General features: G+C 41.0%; 1 protein-coding gene across 3 annotated transcripts in view; it reads left to right on the forward strand.

The window, feature by feature from the left end:
* The window catches only part of agrp (agouti related neuropeptide), a 24,806-nt gene that overhangs the window by 77 nt on the left and 4,729 nt on the right, over positions 1–20,000 (forward strand). For 2 of the 3 annotated variants that reach the window (XM_079695009.1, XM_079695011.1), the window contains exons 1-2: positions 1–39; positions 133–323. The exon at positions 1–39 is cut by the window's left edge and continues 77 nt beyond it. In XM_079695009.1, the coding sequence (XP_079551135.1) occupies positions 212–323 (112 nt within the window). In that variant the 5' untranslated portion in view covers positions 1–39; positions 133–211. Of the gene's footprint in view, positions 40–129; positions 324–20,000 lie in introns of all 3 variants that reach the window. The other variant, XM_079695010.1, reaches the window with a different exon arrangement.

Below are 20,000 nucleotides of genomic sequence, written 5' to 3' on the forward strand. Positions count from 1 at the left end.
CAACAGCGGGGTTAACAACAACAAGAGGACCAACAACAGGTGAGTCTCCATTTCTGTTTTTAGAGAAACGTCATTTAATATGAATGTATATTATTTTATTTCTAACTGCAGTGAATGACTTTAATCCAGCAGACGCTGAGCTGGGGGTGCAGCAGAGGATTGTGGGAGTTGTAGTTCTCAGCAGAGGATTGTGGGAGTTGTAGTTCTCAGGATGCTGGGGTCGGTGCTGCTGTACTGCTGCGTCTTCAGCGCGCTGCGACTCTCTTCTTCTCTTGTGCACGGAAACATCCACTTGGAGGACTCCGCCTTCCTGTCAGACCTGGGTCAGTACCGGCCAATCACAGAGCTCCGTATAGACACTACATACTGATATACACCTGCACATCAGCAGGAGAGGACTCTTTAAAGTAGAGACACAACATACTGATATACACCTGAACATCAGCAGGAGAGGACTCTTTAAAGTAGAGACACAACATACTGATATACACCTGCACATCAGCAGGAGAGGACTCTTTAAAGTAGAGACACTACATACTGATATACACCTGAACATCAGCAGGAGAGGACTCTTTAAAGTAGAGACACTACATACTGATATACACCTGAACATCAGCAGGAGAGGACTCTTTAAAGTAGAGACACTACATACTAATATACACCTGAACATCAGCAGGAGAGGACTCTTTAAAGTAGAGACACTACATACTGATATACACCTGAACATCAGCAGGAGAGGACTCTTTAAAGTAGAGACACTACATACTGATATACACCTGCACATCAGCAGGAGAGGACTCTTTAAAGTAGAGACACTACATACTGATATACACCTGAACATCAGCAGGAGAGGACTCTTTAAAGTAGAGACACTACATACTGATATACACCTGAACATCAGCAGGAGAGGACTCTTTAAAGTAGAGACACTACATACTGATATACACCTGAACATCAGCAGGAGAGGACTCTTTACATTACATTACATTACATTGCATTTAGCTGACGCTTTTATCCAAAGCGACTTACAATAAGTGCATTCGACCAGGAAGATACAACCTTTAAGAAAACAGAATCATATAAGTACATCAGGTTTCATAGAGCCAAACATTTCAAGTGCTACTCAACTGGCATTTAGATCAGCCAGCCCTTTATTAGTATATAAGTGCTTTGTTAGTAACTCTATCTCTGGAAGTGGAGTCTAAAGAGATGAGTTTTCAGTCTGAAGAAGATGTGTAAGCTATCTGCTGTCCTGATTACAATGGGGAGCTCATTCCACCATTTTGGAGCCAGGATAGCAAACCCACGTGTTTTTGCTGACGGGAACTTGGGTCCCCCTCGCAGTGCGGGTGCAGCGAGCTGTTTGGCTGATGCAGAGCGGAGTGCACGTGCTGGGGTGTACGGTTTAACCATGTCCTGGATGTAGGAAGGGCCAGATCCATTCACAGCATGGTACGCAAGTACCAGAGTCTTGAAGTGGATTCTAGCAGTTACTGGAAGCCAGTGAAGGGAGCGGAGGAGCGGTGTGGTGTGGGAGAATTTGGGAAGGTTGAAGACCAGACGAGCCGCTGCATTCTGGATGAGCTGCAGAGGTCGGATGGCACATGCAGGTAGACCAGCCAGGAGGGAGTTGCAGTAGTCTAGGCGTGAGATGAAGAGAGCCTGGACCAGAATCTGCGCTGATGTCTGGGTCAGCTGGGGACGTGTCCTCCTGATGTTGTAAAGCGTGTATCTGCAGCAGCGGGTTGTAGCAGAGATGTTTGCAGTGAAGGACAGTTTGTTATCTAGGACCACACCCAGATTCCTTGCAGTCTGAGTCGGGGAAACAACAGAGGTGCCGATGTTGATTGTTAGGTCAAGAGTGGGACAATCTTTTCCCGGAAGGAAGAGCAGTTCAGTCTTGTCAAGGTTGAGCTTGAGGTGATGAGCAGACATCCACCGAGAGATGTCTGCTAGGCAAGCAGAGATGCGTGCGACGACCTGGGTCTCTGAGCGGGGAAAGGACAGAATTAGTTGGGTGTCGTCAGCGTAGCAGTGGTATGAAAAACCATGCGGGCTAATGACAGACCCGAGCGAGTTTGTGTACAGGGAGAAGAGGAGGGGACCAAGAACAGAGCCATGAGGGACCCCTGTAGTTAATTGACAAGGGTCGGACTCGGACCCTCTCCAAGTAACCCTGTAGGTGCGGTCGTTGAGGTATGAGGTGAGGAGGGAAAGTGCAGTGCCTGAAACTCCAAGTTCTTGGACAGTGCGAAGGAGGATCCGATGGTTCACCGTGTCGAATGCAGCAGACAGGTCCAGAAGGATGATGACAGAGGAGAGGGAGGCTGCTTTAGCAGTGTGCAGTTCCTCAGAGACAGCAAGGAGAGCAGTTTCTGTTGAGTGACCTGCCTTGAAACCAGACTGGTGCGGATCCAGAAGGTTGTTCTGATGGAGGTAACAGGAGAGTTGTTTAAAGACAGCGCGTTCAAGTGTTTTAGACAGGAACGGGAGGAGAGAGACGGGCCTGTAGTTAATAACATCAGACGGGTTGAGAGTGGGTTTCTTAAGGAGAGGATTTACTCTTGCCTCCTTGAGACTGTTTGGAAAGTGACCAGAAGTTAGAGAAGTGTTGATGAAATGGGTGAGAAATGGTAGAATATCAGGAGCGATAGTCTGAAGGAGGTTTGAGGGGATAGGGTCCAGAGAACAGGTGGTAGGACGGGCAGAGGTAACGAGGGTAAGAACCTCACTTGGAGAGAGAGGGGAGAAGGAGGTCAGTGTGTGGGTGTTAAAGTAGAGACACTACATACTGATATACACCTGAACATCAGCAGGAGAGGACTCTTTAAAGTAGAGACTACATACTGATATACACCTGAACATCAGCAGGAGAGGACTCTTTAAAGTAGAGACACTACATACTGATATACACCTGAACATCAGCAGGAGATGACTCTTTAAAGTAGAGACACAACATACTGATATACACCTGAACATCAGCAGGAGAGGACTCTTTAAAGTAGAGACACTACATACTGATATACACCTGAACATCAGCAGGAGAGGACTCTTTAAAGTAGAGACACTACATACTGATATACACCTGAACATCAGCAGGAGAGGACTCTTTAAAGTAGAGACACTACATACTGATATACACCTGAACATCAGCAGGAGAGGACTCTTTAAAGTAGAGACACTACATACTGATATACACCTGAACATCAGCAGGAGAGGACTCTTTAAAGTAGAGTTACTACATACTGATATACACCTGAACATCAGCAGGAGAGGACTCTTTAAAGTAGAGTCACTACATACTGATTTACACCTGAACATCAGCAGGAGAGGACTCTTTAAAGTAGAGACACTACATACTGATATACACCTGAACATCAGCAGGAGAGCACTCTTTAAAGTAGAGACACTACATACTGATAAACACCTGAATATCAGCAGGAGAGGACTCTTTAAAGTAGAGACAATACATACTGATATACACCTGAACATCAGCAGGAGAGGACTCTTTAAAGTAGAGACACTACATACTGATATACACCTGAACATCAGCAGGAGAGGACTCTTTAAAGTAGAGACACTACATACTGATATACACCTGAACATCAGCAGGAGAGGACTCTTTAAAGTAGAGACACTACATACTGATATACACCTGCACATCAGCAGGAGAGGACTCTTTAAAGTAGAGACACTACATACTGATATACACCTGCACATCAGCAGGAGAGGACTCTTTAAAGTAGAGACACTACATACTGATATACACCTGAACATCAGCAGGAGATGACTCTTTAAAGTAGAAACACTACATACTGATATACACCTGAACATCAGCAGGAGAGGACTCTTTAAAGTAGAGACACTACATACTGATATACACCTGAACATCAGCAGGAGAGGACTCTTTAAAGTAGAGACTACATACTGATATACACCTGAACATCAGCAGGAGAGGACTCTTTAAATTAGAGACACTACATACTGATATACACCTGCACATCAGCAGAAGAGGACTCTTTAAAGTAGAGACACTACATACTGATATACACCTGAACATCAGCAGGAGAGGACTCTTTAAAGTAGAGACACTACATACTGATATACACCTGAACATCAGCAGAAGAGGACTCTTTAAAGTAGAGACACTACATACTGATATACACCTGAACATCAGCAGGAGAGGACTCTTTAAAGTAGAGACACTACATACTGATATACACCTGAACATCAGCAGGAGAGGACTCTTTAAAGTAGAGACACTACATACTGATATACACCTGAACATCAGCAGGAGAGGACTCTTTAAAGTAGAGACACTACATACTGATATACACCTGAACATCAGCAGGAGAGGACTCTTTAAAGTAGAAACACTACATACTGATATACACCTGAACATCAGCAGGAGAGGACTCTTTAAAGTAGAGACACTACATACTGATATACACCTGAACATCAGCAGGAGAGGACTCTTTAAAGTAGAGACTACATACTGATATACACCTGAACATCAGCAGGAGAGGACTCTTTAAATGAGAGACACTACATACTGATATACACATGAACATCAACAGGAGAGGACTCTTTAAAGTAGAGACACTACATACTGATATACACCTGAACATCAGCAGGAGAGGACTCTTTAAAGTAGAGACACTACATACTGATATACACCTGAACATCAGCAGGAGAGGACTCTTTAAAGTAGAGTCACTACATACTGATATACACCTGAACATCAGCAGGAGAGGACTCTTTAAAGTAGAGACACTACATACTGATATACACCTGAACATCAGGAGGAGAGGACTCTTTAAAGTAGAGACACTACATACTGATATACACCTTGACATCAGCAGGAGAGGACTCTTTAAAGTAGAGATACTACATACTGATATACACCTGAACATCAGCAGGAGAGGACTCTTTAAAGTAGAGACACTACATACTGATATACACCTGGACATCAGCAGGAGAGGACTCTTTAAAGTAGAGACACTACATACTGATATACACCTGGACATCAGCAGGAGAGGACTCTTTAAAGTAGAGACACTACATACTGATATACACCTGAACATCAGCAGGAGAGGACTCTTTAAAGTAGAGGGACTACATACTGATATACACCTGAACATCAGCAGGAGAGGACTCTTTAAAGTAGAGACACTACATACCGATATACACCTGAACATCAGCAGGAGAGGACTCTTTAAAGTAGAGACACTACATACTGATATACACCTGAACATCAGCAGGAGAGGACTCTTTAAAGTAGAGACACTACATACTGATATACACCTGAACATCAGCAGGAGAGCACTCTTTAAAGTAGAGACACTAAATACTGATATACACCTGAATATCAGCAGGAGAGGACTCTTTAAAGTAGAGACACTACATACTGATATACACCTGATCATCAGCAGGAGAGGACTCTTTAAAGTAGAGACACAACATACTGATATACACCTGAACATCAGCAGGAGAGGACTCTTTAAAGTAGAGACACTACATACTGATATACACCTGAATATCAGCAGGAGAGCACTCTTTAAAGTAGAGACACTACATACTGATATACACCTGAACATCAGCATGAGAGGACTCTTTAAAGTAGAGACACTACATACTGATATACACCTGAACATCAGCAGGAGAGGACTCTTTAAAGTAGAGACACTACATACTGATATACACCTGGACATCAGCAGGAGAGGACTCTTTAAAGTAGAGACACTACATACTGATATACACCTGAACATCAGCAGGAGAGGACTCTTTAAAGTAGAGACACTACATACTGATATACACCTGAACATCAGCAGGAGAGGACTCTTTAAAGTAGAGGGACTACATACTGATATACACCTGAACATCAGCAGGAGAGGACTCTTTAAAGTAGAAACACTACATACTGATATACACCTGAACATCAGCAGGAGAGGACTCTTTAAAGTAGAGACACAACATACTGATATACACCTGAACATCAGCAGGAGAGGACTCTTTAAAGTAGAGACACTACATACTGATATACACCTGAACATCAGCAGGAGTTTGACTCTTTAAAGTAGAGACACTACATACTGATATACACCTGAACATCAGCAGGAGAGGACTCTTTAAAGTAGAGACACTACATACTGATATACACCTGAACATCAGCAGGAGAGGACTCTTTAAAGTAGAGACACTACATACTGATATACACCTGAATATCAGCAGGAGAGGACTCTTTAAAGTAGAGACACTACATACTGATATACACCTGAACATCAGCAGGAGAGGACTCTTTAAAGTAGAGACACTACATACTGACATACACCTGAACATCATCAGGAGAGGACTCTTTAAAGTAGAGACACTACATACTGATATACACATGAACATTAGCAGGAGAGGACTCATGAAAGTAGAGACACTACATACTGATATACACCTGAACATCAGCAGGAGAGGACTCTTTAAAGTAGAAACACTACATACTGATATACACCTGAACATCAGCAGGAGAGGACTCTTTAAAGTAGAGACACTACATACTGACATACACCTGAACATCAGCAGGAGAGGACTCTTTAAAGTAGAGACACTACATACTGATATACACCTGAACATCAGCAGGAGAGGACTCTTTAAAGTAGAGACACTACATACTGACATACACCTGAACATCATCAGGAGAGGACTCTTTAAAGTAGAGACACTACATACTGATATACACCTGAACATCAGCAGGAGAGGACTCTTTAAAGTAGAGACACTACATACTGATATACACCTGAACATCAGCAGGAGAGGACTCTTTAAAGTAGAGACACTACATACTGATATACACCTGAACATCAGCAGGAGAGGACTCTTTAAAGTAGAGACACTACATACTGATATACACCTGAACATCAGCAGGAGAGGACTCTTTAAAGTAGAGACACTACATACTGATATACACCTGAATATCAGCAGGAGAGGACTCTTTAAAGTAGAGACACTACATACTGATATACACCTGAACATCAGCAGGAGAGGACTCTTGAAAGTAGAGACACTACATACTGATATACACCTGAACATCAGCAGGAGAGGACTCTTTAAAGTAGAGACACTACATACTGATATACACCTGAACATCAGCAGGAGAGGACTCTTTAAAGTAGAGACACTACATACTGATATACACCTGAACATCAGCAGGAGAGGACTCTTTAAAGTAGAGACTACATACTGATATACACCTGAACATCAGCAGGAGAGGACTCTTTAAAGTAGAGAAACTACATACTGATATTCACCTGAACATCAGCAGGAGAGAACTCTTTAAAGTAGAGACACTACATACTGATATACACCTGAACATCAACAGGAGAGGACTCTTTAAAGTAGAGACACTACATACTGATATACACCTGAACATCAGCAGGAGAGGACTCTTTAAAGTAGAGACACTACATACTGATATACACCTGAACATCAGCAGGAGAGGACTCTTTAAAGTAGAGACACTACATACTGATATACACCTGAACATCAGCAGGAGAGGACTCTTTAAAGTAGAGACACTACATACTGATATACACCTGAACATCAGCAGGAGAGGACTCTTTAAAGTAGAGTTACTACATACTGATATACACCTGAACATCAGCAGGAGAGGACTCTTTAAAGTAGAGTCACTACATACTGATTTACACCTGAACATCAGCAGGAGAGGACTCTTTAAAGTAGAGACACTACATACTGATATACACCTGAACATCAGCAGGAGAGCACTCTTTAAAGTAGAGACACTACATACTGATAAACACCTGAATATCAGCAGGAGAGGACTCTTTAAAGTAGAGACAATACATACTGATATACACCTGAACATCAGCAGGAGAGGACTCTTTAAAGTAGAGACACTACATACTGATATACACCTGAACATCAGCAGGAGAGGACTCTTTAAAGTAGAGACACTACATACTGATATACACCTGAACATCAGCAGGAGAGGACTCTTTAAAGTAGAGACACTACATACTGATATACACCTGCACATCAGCAGGAGAGGACTCTTTAAAGTAGAGACACTACATACTGATATACACCTGAACATCAGCAGGAGAGGACTCTTTAAAGTAGAGACACTACATACTGATATACACCTGAACATCAGCAGGAGAGGACTCTTTAAAGTAGAGACACTACATACTGATATATACCTGAACATCAGCAGGAGAGGACTCTTTAAAGTAGAGACACTACATACTGATATACACCTGAACATCAGCAGGAGAGGAATCTTTAAAGTAGAGACACTACATACTGATATACACCTGAACATCAGCAGGAGAGGACTCTTTAAAGTAGAGACACTACATACTGATATACACCTGCACATCAGCAGGAGAGGACTCTTTAAAGTAGAGACACTACATACTGATATACACCTGAACATCAGCAGGAGATGACTCTTTAAAGTAGAAACACTACATACTGATATACACCTGAACATCAGCAGGAGAGGACTCTTTAAAGTAGAGACACTACATACTGATATACACCTGAACATCAGCAGGAGAGGACTCTTTAAAGTAGAGACTACATACTGATATACACCTGAACATCAGCAGGAGAGGACTCTTTAAATTAGAGACACTACATACTGATATACACCTGCACATCAGCAGAAGAGGACTCTTTAAAGTAGAGACACTACATACTGATATACACCTGAACATCAGCAGGAGAGGACTCTTTAAAGTAGAGACACTACATACTGATATACACCTGAACATCAGCAGAAGAGGACTCTTTAAAGTAGAGACACTACATACTGATATACACCTGAACATCAGCAGGAGAGGACTCTTTAAAGTAGAGACACTACATACTGATATACACCTGAACATCAGCAGGAGAGGACTCTTTAAAGTAGAGACACTACATACTGATATACACCTGAACATCAGCAGGAGAGGACTCTTTAAAGTAGAGACACTACATACTGATATACACCTGAACATCAACAGGAGAGGACTCTTTAAAGTAGAGACACTACATACTGATATACACCTGAACATCAGCAGGAGAGGACTCTTTAAAGTAGAGACACTACATACTGATATACACCTGAACATCAGCAGGAGAGGACTCTTTAAAGTAGAGTCACTACATACTGATATACACCTGAACATCAGCAGGAGAGGACTCTTTAAAGTAGAGACACTACATACTGATATACACCTGAACATCAGGAGGAGAGGACTCTTTAAAGTAGAGACACTACATACTGATATACACCTGGACATCAGCAGGAGAGGACTCTTTAAAGTAGAGACACTACATACTGATATACACCTGAACATCAGCAGGAGAGGACTCTTTAAAGTAGAGGGACTACATACTGATATACACCTGAACATCAGCAGGAGAGGACTCTTTAAAGTAGAGACACTACATACCGATATACACCTGAACATCAGCAGGAGAGGACTCTTTAAAGTAGAGACACTACATACTGATATACACCTGAACATCAGCAGGAGAGGACTCTTTAAAGTAGAGACACTACATACTGATATACACCTGAACATCAGCAGGAGAGCACTCTTTAAAGTAGAGACACTAAATACTGATATACACCTGAATATCAGCAGGAGAGGACTCTTTAAAGTAGAGACACTACATACTGATATACACCTGATCATCAGCAGGAGAGGACTCTTTAAAGTAGAGACACAACATACTGATATACACCTGAACATCAGCAGGAGAGGACTCTTTAAAGTAGAGACACTACATACTGATATACACCTGAATATCAGCAGGAGAGCACTCTTTAAAGTAGAGACACTACATACTGATATACACCTGAACATCAGCATGAGAGGACTCTTTAAAGTAGAGACACTACATACTGATATACACCTGAACATCAGCAGGAGAGGACTCTTTAAAGTAGAGACACTACATACTGATATACACCTGGACATCAGCAGGAGAGGACTCTTTAAAGTAGAGACACTACATACTGATATACACCTGAACATCAGCAGGAGAGGACTCTTTAAAGTAGAGACACTACATACTGATATACACCTGAACATCAGCAGGAGAGGACTCTTTAAAGTAGAGGGACTACATACTGATATACACCTGAACATCAGCAGGAGAGGACTCTTTAAAGTAGAAACACTACATACTGATATACACCTGAACATCAGCAGGAGAGGACTCTTTAAAGTAGAGACACAACATACTGATATACACCTGAACATCAGCAGGAGAGGACTCTTTAAAGTAGAGACACTACATACTGATATACACCTGAACATCAGCAGGAGTTTGACTCTTTAAAGTAGAGACACTACATACTGATATACACCTGAACATCAGCAGGAGAGGACTCTTTAAAGTAGAGACACTACATACTGATATACACCTGAACATCAGCAGGAGAGGACTCTTTAAAGTAGAGACACTACATACTGATATACACCTGAATATCAGCAGGAGAGGACTCTTTAAAGTAGAGACACTACATACTGATATACACCTGAACATCAGCAGGAGAGGACTCTTTAAAGTAGAGACACTACATACTGACATACACCTGAACATCATCAGGAGAGGACTCTTTAAAGTAGAGACACTACATACTGATATACACATGAACATTAGCAGGAGAGGACTCATGAAAGTAGAGACACTACATACTGATATACACCTGAACATCAGCAGGAGAGGACTCTTTAAAGTAGAGACACTACATACTGATATACACCTGAACATCAGCAGGAGAGGACTCTTTAAAGTAGAGACACTACATACTGATATACACCTGAACATCAGCAGGAGAGGACTCTTTAAAGTAGAGACACTACATACTGACATACACCTGAACATCATCAGGAGAGGACTCTTTAAAGTAGAGACACTACATACTGATATACACCTGAACATCAGCAGGAGAGGACTCTTTAAAGTAGAGACACTACATACTGATATACACCTGAACATCAGCAGGAGAGGACTCTTTAAAGTAGAGACACTACATACTGACATACACCTGAACATCATCAGGAGAGGACTCTTTAAAGTAGAGACACTACATACTGATATACACCTGAACATCAGCAGGAGAGGACTCTTTAAAGTAGAGACACTACATACTGATATACACCTGAACATCAGCAGGAGAGGACTCTTTAAAGTAGAGACACTACATACTGATATACACCTGAACATCAGCAGGAGAGGACTCTTTAAAGTAGAGACACTACATACTGATATACACCTGAACATCAGCAGGAGAGGACTCTTTAAAGTAGAGACACTACATACTGATATACACCTGAATATCAGCAGGAGAGGACTCTTTAAAGTAGAGACACTACATACTGATATACACCTGAACATCAGCAGGAGAGGACTCTTGAAAGTAGAGACACTACATACTGATATACACCTGAACATCAGCAGGAGAGGACTCTTTAAAGTAGAGACACTACATACTGATATACACCTGAACATCAGCAGGAGAGGACTCTTTAAAGTAGAGACACTACATACTGATATACACCTGAACATCAGCAGGAGAGGACTCTTTAAAGTAGAGACACTACATACTGATATACACCTGAACATCAGCAGGAGAGGACTCTTTAAAGTAGAGGGACTACATACTGATATACACCTGAACATCAGCAGGAGAGGACTCTTTAAAGTAGAAACACTACATACTGATATACACCTGAACATCAGCAGGAGAGGACTCTTTAAAGTAGAGACACAACATACTGATATACACCTGAACATCAGCAGGAGAGGACTCTTTAAAGTAGAGACACTACATACTGATATACACCTGAACATCAGCAGGAGTTTGACTCTTTAAAGTAGAGACACTACATACTGATATACACCTGAACATCAGCAGGAGAGGACTCTTTAAAGTAGAGACACTACATACTGATATACACCTGAACATCAGCAGGAGAGGACTCTTTAAAGTAGAGACACTACATACTGATATACACCTGAATATCAGCAGGAGAGGACTCTTTAAAGTAGAGACACTACATACTGATATACACCTGAACATCAGCAGGAGAGGACTCATGAAAGTAGAGACACTACATACTGATATACACCTGAACATCAGCAGGAGAGGACTCTTTAAAGTAGAGACACTACATACTGATATACACCTGAACATCAGCAGGAGAGGACTCTTTAAAGTAGAGACACTACATACTGACATACACCTGAACATCATCAGGAGAGGACTCTTTAAAGTAGAGACACTACATACTGATATACACCTGAACATCAGCAGGAGAGGACTCTTTAAAGTAGAGACACTACATACTGATATACACCTGAACATCAGCAGGAGAGGACTCTTTAAAGTAGAGACACTACATACTGACATACACCTGAACATCATCAGGAGAGGACTCTTTAAAGTAGAGACACTACATACTGATATACACCTGAACATCAGCAGGAGAGGACTCTTTAAAGTAGAGACACTACATACTGATATACACCTGAACATCAGCAGGAGAGGACTCTTTAAAGTAGAGACACTACATACTGATATACACCTGAACATCAGCAGGAGAGGACTCTTTAAAGTAGAGACACTACATACTGATATACACCTGAACATCAGCAGGAGAGGACTCTTTAAAGTAGAGACACTACATACTGATATACACCTGAATATCAGCAGGAGAGGACTCTTTAAAGTAGAGACACTACATACTGATATACACCTGAACATCAGCAGGAGAGGACTCTTGAAAGTAGAGACACTACATACTGATATACACCTGAACATCAGCAGGAGAGGACTCTTTAAAGTAGAGACACTACATACTGATATACACCTGAACATCAGCAGGAGAGGACTCTTTAAAGTAGAGACACTACATACTGATATACACCTGAACATCAGCAGGAGAGGACTCTTTAAAGTAGAGACAGATCTATCCGAGGAATCTCATGACTTACCTGACAGACATCTGGAGGAACTGGTCGAGTTACTCTGCAGTGATCTAAAGTGTTCAGAGACTGTTAGTTCATTAGAAGCTCAGTCAAACTAGGATCCAGACTGAGAGGACTGAGAAGACTAGGAACCCTAACCCGCACCAGGGTGTGGTGCAGCCTGTTAAAGTGCTGTCTGTTAAAGTGCTGTCTGTTAAAGTGCTGTCTGTTAAAGTGCTGTCTGTTAAAGTGCTCTCTGTTAAAGTGCTCTCTGTTAAAGTGCTGTCTGTTAAAGTGCTGTCTGTTAAAGTGCTGTCTGTTAAAGTGCTGTCTGTTAAAGTGCTGTCTGTTAAAGTGCTGTCTGTTAAAGTGCTGTCTGTTAAAGTGCTCTCTGTTAAAGTGCTCTCTGTTAAAGTGCTGTCTGTTAAAGTGCTGTCTGTTAAAGTGCTGTCTGTTAAAGTGCTCTCTGTTAAAGTGCTGTCTGTTAAAGTGCTGTCTGTTAAAGTGCTGTCTGTTAAAGTGCTGTCTGTTAAAGTACTGTCTGTTAAAGTACTGTCTGTTAAAGTGCTGTCTGTTAAAGTGCTGTCTGTTAAAGTGCTGTCTGTTAAAGTGCTGTCTGTTAAAGTGCTGTCTGTTAAAGTGCTGTCTGTTAAAGTGCTCTCTGTTAAAGTGCTGTCTGTTAAAGTGCTGTCTGTTAAAGTGCTCTTTGTTAAAGTGCTGTCTGTTAAAGTGCTGTCTGTTAAAGTGCTGTCTGTTAAAGTGCTGTCTGTTAAAGTGCTGTCTGTTAAAGTGCTGTCTGTTAAAGTGCTGTCTGTTAAAGTGCTGTCTGTTAAAGTGCTGTCTGTTAAAGTGCTGTCTGTTAAAGTGTTCTCTGTTAAAGTGCTGTCTGTTAAAGTGCTGTCTGTTAAAGTGCTGTCTGTTAAAGTGCTGTCTGTTAAAGTGCTGTCTGTTAAAGTGCTGTCTGTTAAAGTGCTGTCTGTTAAAGTGCTGTCTGTTAAAGTGCTGTCTGTTAAAGTGCTGTCTGTTAAAGTGCTCTTTGTTAAAGTGCTGTCTGTTAAAGTGCTGTCTGTTAAAGTGCTGTCTGTTAAAGTGCTGTCTGTTAAAGTGCTGTCTGTTAAAGTGCTGTCTGTTAAAGTGCTGTCTGTTAAAGTGCTCTCTGTTAAAGTGCTGTCTGTTAAAGTGCTGTCTGTTAAAGTGCTGTCTGTTAAAGTGCTCTTTGTTAAAGTGCTGTCTGTTAAAGTGCTCTCTGTTAAAGTGCTCTCTGTTAAAGTGCTGTCTGTTAAAGTGCTGTCTGTTAAAGTGCTCTCTGTTAAAGTGCTGTCTGTTAAAGTGCTCTCTGTTAAAGTGCTCTCTGTTAAAGTGCTGTCTGTTAAAGTGCTGTCTGTTAAAGTGCTGTCTGTTAAAGTGCTCTTTGTTAAAGTGCTGTCTGTTAAAGTGCTCTCTGTTAAAGTGCTCTTTGTTAAAGTGCTGTCTGTTAAAGTGCTGTCTGTTAAAGTGCTGTCTGTTAAAGTGCTCTCTGTTAAAGTGCTCTCTGTTAAAGTGCTGTCTGTTAAAGTGCTCTCTGTTAAAGTGCTGTCTGTTAAAGTGCTCTCTGTTAAAGTGCTGTCTGTTAAAGTGCTCTCTGTTAAAGTGCTGTCTGTTAAAGTGCTGTCTGTTAAAGTGCTCTCTGTTAAAGTGCTCTTTGTTAAAGTGCTGTCTGTTAAAGTGCTCTCTGTTAAAGTGCTCTCTGTTAAAGTGCTGTCTGTTAAAGTGCTCTCTGTTAAAGTGCTGTCTGTTAAAGTGCTGTCTGTTAAAGTGCTGTCTGTTAAAGTGCTCTCTGTTAAAGTGCTGTCTGTTAAAGTGCTGTCTGTTAAAGTGCTCTCTGTTAAAGTGCTGTCTGTTAAAGTGCTCTCTGTTAAAGTGCTGTCTGTTAAAGTGCTGTCTGTTAAAGTGCTCTCTGTTAAAGTGCTCTCTGTTAAAGTGCTGTCTGTTAAAGTGCTGTCTGTTAAAGTGCTGTCTGTTAAAGTGCTCTCTGTTAAAGTGCTCTCTGTTAAAGTGCTCTTTGTTAAAGTGCTGTCTGTTAAAGTGCTGTCTGTTAAAGTGCTGTCTGTTAAAGTGCTGTCTGTTAAAGTGCTGTCTGTTAAAGTGCTCTCTGTTAAAGTGCTCTCTGTTAAAGTGCTCTTTGTTAAAGTGCTGTCTGTTAAAGTGCTCTCTGTTAAAGTGCTGTCTGTTAAAGTGCTGTCTGTTAAAGTGCTCTCTGTTAAAGTGCTGTCTGTTAAAGTGCTGTCTGTTAAAGTGCTGTCTGTTAAAGTGCTGTCTGTTAAAGTGCTCTTTGTTAAAGTGCTGTCTGTTAAAGTGCTGTCTGTTAAAGTGCTGTCTGTTAAAGTGCTCTCTGTTAAAGTGCTCTTTGTTAAAGTGCTCTCTGTTAAAGTGCTCTTTGTTAAAGTGCTGTCTGTTAAAGTGCTGTCTGTTAAAGTGCTGTCTGTTAAAGTGCTGTCTGTTAAAGTGCTCTCTGTTAAAGTGCTCTCTGTTAAAGTGCTGTCTGTTAAAGTGCTCTCTGTTAAAGTGCTCTTTGTTAAAGTGCTGTCTGTTAAAGTGCTGTCTGTTAAAGTGCTCTCTGTTAAAGTGCTGTCTGTTAAAGTGCTCTCTGTTAAAGTGCTCTCTGTTAAAGTGCTCTTTGTTAAAGTGCTGTCTGTTAAAGTGCTGTCTGTTAAAGTGCTGTCTGTTAAAGTGCTGTCTGTTAAAGTGCTGTCTGTTAAAGTGCTCTCTGTTAAAGTGCTCTCTGTTAAAGTGCTCTTTGTTAAAGTGCTCTCTGTTAAAGTGCTCTTTGTTAAAGTGCTGTCTGTTAAAGTGCTGTCTGTTAAAGTGCTGTCTGTTAAAGTGCTGTCTGTTAAAGTGCTGTCTGTTAAAGTGCTCTCTGTTAAAGTGCTCTCTGTTAAAGTGCTCTTTGTTAAAGTGCTGTCTGTTAAAGTGCTGTCTGTTAAAGTGCTCTCTGTTAAAGTGCTGTCTGTTAAAGTGCTCTCTGTTAAAGTGCTCTCTGTTAAAGTGCTGTCTGTTAAAGTGCTCTCTGTTAAAGTGCTGTCTGTTAAAGTGCTCTTTGTTAAAGTGCTGTCTGTTAAAGTGCTGTCTGTTAAAGTGCTGTCTGTTAAAGTGCTGTCTGTTAAAGTGCTCTCTGTTAAAGTGCTCTCTGTTAAAGTGCTCTCTGTTAAAGTGCTCTCTGTTAAAGTGCTCTCTGTTAAAGTGCTCTCTGTTAAAGTGCTCTCTGTTAAAGTGCTGTCTGTTAAAGTGCTCTCTGTTAAAGTGCTCTCTGTTAAAGTGCTCTCTGTTAAAGTGCTGTCTGTTAAAGTGCTGTCTGTTAAAGTGCTGTCTGTTAAAGTGCTGTCTGTTAAAGTGCTCTCTGTTAAAGTGCTGTCTGTTAAAGTGCTGTCTGTTAAAGTGCTGTCTGTTAAAGTGCTGTCTGTTAAAGTGCTGTCTGTTAAAGTGCTGTCTGTTAAAGTGCTCTCTGTTAAAGTGCTCTCTGTTAAAGTGCTCTCTGTTAAAGTGCTGTCTGTTAAAGTGCTGTCTGTTAAAGTGCTCTTTGTTAAAGTGCTCTCTGTTAAAGTGCTGTCTGTTAAAGTGCTGTCTGTTAAAGTGCTGTCTGTTAAAGTGCTGTCTGTTAAAGTGCTGTCTGTTAAAGTGCTGTCTGTTAAAGTGCTGTCTGTTAAAGTGCTGTCTGTTAAAGTGCTCTCTGTTAAAGTGCTGTCTGTTAAAGTGCTCTTTGTTAAAGTGCTGTCTGTTAAAGTGCTGTCTGTTAAAGTGCTCTCTGTTAAAGTGCTGTCTGTTAAAGTGCTCTCTGTTAAAGTGCTGTCTGTTAAAGTGCTGTCTGTTAAAGTGCTGTCTGTTAAAGTGCTGTCTGTTAAAGTGCTGTCTGTTAAAGTGCTCTCTGTTAAAGTGCTGTCTGTTAAAGTGCTCTCTGTTAAAGTGCTGTCTGTTAAAGTGCTGTCTGTTAAAGTGCTGTCTGTTAAAGTGCTCTCTGTTAAAGTGCTCTCTGTTAAAGTGCTCTCTGTTAAAGTGCTGTCTGTTAAAGTGCTGTCTGTTAAAGTGCTCTCTGTTAAAGTGCTGTCTGTTAAAGTGCTGTCTGTTAAAGTGCTGTCTGTTAAAGTGCTCTCTGTTAAAGTGCTGTCTGTTAAAGTGCTGTCTGTTAAAGTGCTGTCTGTTAAAGTGCTCTCTGTTAAAGTGCTCTCTGTTAAAGTGCTGTCTGTTAAAGTGCTGTCTGTTAAAGTGCTGTCTGTTAAAGTGCTCTCTGTTAAAGTGCTGTCTGTTAAAGTGCTCTCTGTTAAAGTGCTCTCTGTTAAAGTGCTGTCTGTTAAAGTGCTGTCTGTTAAAGTGCTCTTTGTTAAAGTGCTGTCTGTTAAAGTGCTGTCTGTTAAAGTGCTGTCTGTTAAAGTGCTGTCTGTTAAAGTGCTGTCTGTTAAAGTGCTCTCTGTTAAAGTGCTCTCTGTTAAAGTGCTGTCTGTTAAAGTGCTGTCTGTTAAAGTGCTCTCTGTTAAAGTGCTGTCTGTTAAAGTGCTGTCTGTTAAAGTGCTCTTTGTTAAAGTGCTGTCTGTTAAAGTGCTGTCTGTTAAAGTGCTGTCTGTTAAAGTGCTCTCTGTTAAAGTGCTCTCTGTTAAAGTGCTGTCTGTTAAAGTGCTGTCTGTTAAAGTGCTCTTTGTTAAAGTGCTGTCTGTTAAAGTGCTGTCTGTTAAAGTGCTGTCTGTTAAAGTGCTGTCTGTTAAAGTGCTGTCTGTTAAAGTGCTGTCTGTTAAAGTGCTGTCTGTTAAAGTGCTGTCTGTTAAAGTGCTGTCTGTTAAAGTGCTCTCTGTTAAAGTGCTGTCTGTTAAAGTGCTCTTTGTTAAAGTGCTGTCTGTTAAAGTGCTGTCTGTTAAAGTGCTCTCTGTTAAAGTGCTGTCTGTTAAAGTGCTCTCTGTTAAAGTGCTGTCTGTTAAAGTGCTGTCTGTTAAAGTGCTGTCTGTTAAAGTGCTCTCTGTTAAAGTGCTCTCTGTTAAAGTGCTGTCTGTTAAAGTGCTCTCTGTTAAAGTGCTGTCTGTTAAAGTGCTGTCTGTTAAAGTGCTCTCTGTTAAAGTGCTGTCTGTTAAAGTGCTGTCTGTTAAAGTGCTCTCTGTTAAAGTGCTCTCTGTTAAAGTGCTGTCTGTTAAAGTGCTGTCTGTTAAAGTGCTCTCTGTTAAAGTGCTGTCTGTTAAAGTGCTGTCTGTTAAAGTGCTCTCTGTTAAAGTGCTGTCTGTTAAAGTGCTCTCTGTTAAAGTGCTGTCTGTTAAAGTGCTGTCTGTTAAAGTGCTCTCTGTTAAAGTGCTGTCTGTTAAAGTGCTCTCTGTTAAAGTGCTCTCTGTTAAAGTGCTGTCTGTTAAAGTGCTCTCTGTTAAAGTGCTGTCTGTTAAAGTGCTCTCTGTTAAAGTGCTGTCTGTTAAAGTGCTGTCTGTTAAAGTGCTCTCTGTTAAAGTGCTGTCTGTTAAAGTGCTCTCTGTTAAAGTGCTGTCTGTTAAAGTGCTGTCTGTTAAAGTGCTGTCTGTTAAAGTGCTCTCTGTTAAAGTGCTGTCTGTTAAAGTGCTCTCTGTTAAAGTGCTCTCTGTTAAAGTGCTGTCTGTTAAAGTGCTCTCTGTTAAAGTGCTGTCTGTTAAAGTGCTCTCTGTTAAAGTGCTGTCTGTTAAAGTGCTGTCTGTTAAAGTGCTCTCTGTTAAAGTGCTGTCTGTTAAAGTGCTCTCTGTTAAAGTGCTGTCTGTTAAAGTGCTGTCTGTTAAAGTGCTGTCTGTTAAAGTGCTCTCTGTTAAAGTGCTGTCTGTTAAAGTGCTGTCTGTTAAAGTGCTGTCTGTTAAAGTGCTCTCTGTTAAAGTGCTGTCTGTTAAAGTGCTCTCTGTTAAAGTGCTGTCTGTTAAAGTGCTGTCTGTTAAAGTGCTCTCTGTTAAAGTGCTGTCTGTTAAAGTGCTCTCTGTTAAAGTGCTGTCTGTTAAAGTGCTGTCTGTTAAAGTGCTGTCTGTTAAAGTGCTCTCTGTTAAAGTGCTGTCTGTTAAAGTGCTGTCTGTTAAAGTGCTCTCTGTTAAAGTGCTGTCTGTTAAAGTGCTCTCTGTTAAAGTGCTGTCTGTTAAAGTGCTCTCTGTTAAAGTGCTGTCTGTTAAAGTGCTCTCTGTTAAAGTGCTGTCTGTTAAAGTGCTCTTTGTTAAAGTGCTGTCTGTTAAAGTGCTGTCTGTTAAAGTGCTCTCTGTTAAAGTGCTGTCTGTTAAAGTGCTGTCTGTTAAAGTGCTGTCTGTTAAAGTGCTGTCTGTTAAAGTGCTCTCTGTTAAAGTGCTGTCTGTTAAAGTGCTCTCTGTTAAAGTGCTGTCTGTTAAAGTGCTGTCTGTTAAAGTGCTGTCTGTTAAAGTGCTCTCTGTTAAAGTGCTCTCTGTTAAAGTGCTGTCTGTTAAAGTGCTGTCTGTTAAAGTGCTGTCTGTTAAAGTGCTGTCTGTTAAAGTGCTCTCTGTTAAAGTGCTGTCTGTTAAAGTGCTGTCTGTTAAAGTGCTGTCTGTTAAAGTGCTGTCTGTTAAAGTGCTGTCTGTTAAAGTGCTCTCTGTTAAAGTGCTGTCTGTTAAAGTGCTGTCTGTTAAAGTGCTCTTTGTTAAAGTGCTGTCTGTTAAAGTGCTGTCTGTTAAAGTGCTGTCTGTTAAAGTGCTCTCTGTTAAAGTGCTGTCTGTTAAAGTGCTGTCTGTTAAAGTGCTCTTTGTTAAAGTGCTGTCTGTTAAAGTGCTCTCTGTTAAAGTGCTGTCTGTTAAAGTGCTGTCTGTTAAAGTGCTCTCTGTTAAAGTGCTGTCTGTTAAAGTGCTGTCTGTTAAAGTGCTGTCTGTTAAAGTGCTCTCTGTTAAAGTGCTGTCTGTTAAAGTGCTGTCTGTTAAAGTGCTCTTTGTTAAAGTGCTGTCTGTTAAAGTGCTCTCTGTTAAAGTGCTGTCTGTTAAAGTGCTGTCTGTTAAAGTGCTGTCTGTTAAAGTGCTGTCTGTTAAAGTGCTCTCTGTTAAAGTGCTCTCTGTTAAAGTGCT

This window comes from Notothenia rossii (assembly GCF_949606895.1).
Source record: "Notothenia rossii genome assembly, contig: scaffold_118, whole genome shotgun sequence".
Lineage (NCBI taxonomy): Eukaryota > Metazoa > Chordata > Actinopteri > Perciformes > Nototheniidae > Notothenia > Notothenia rossii.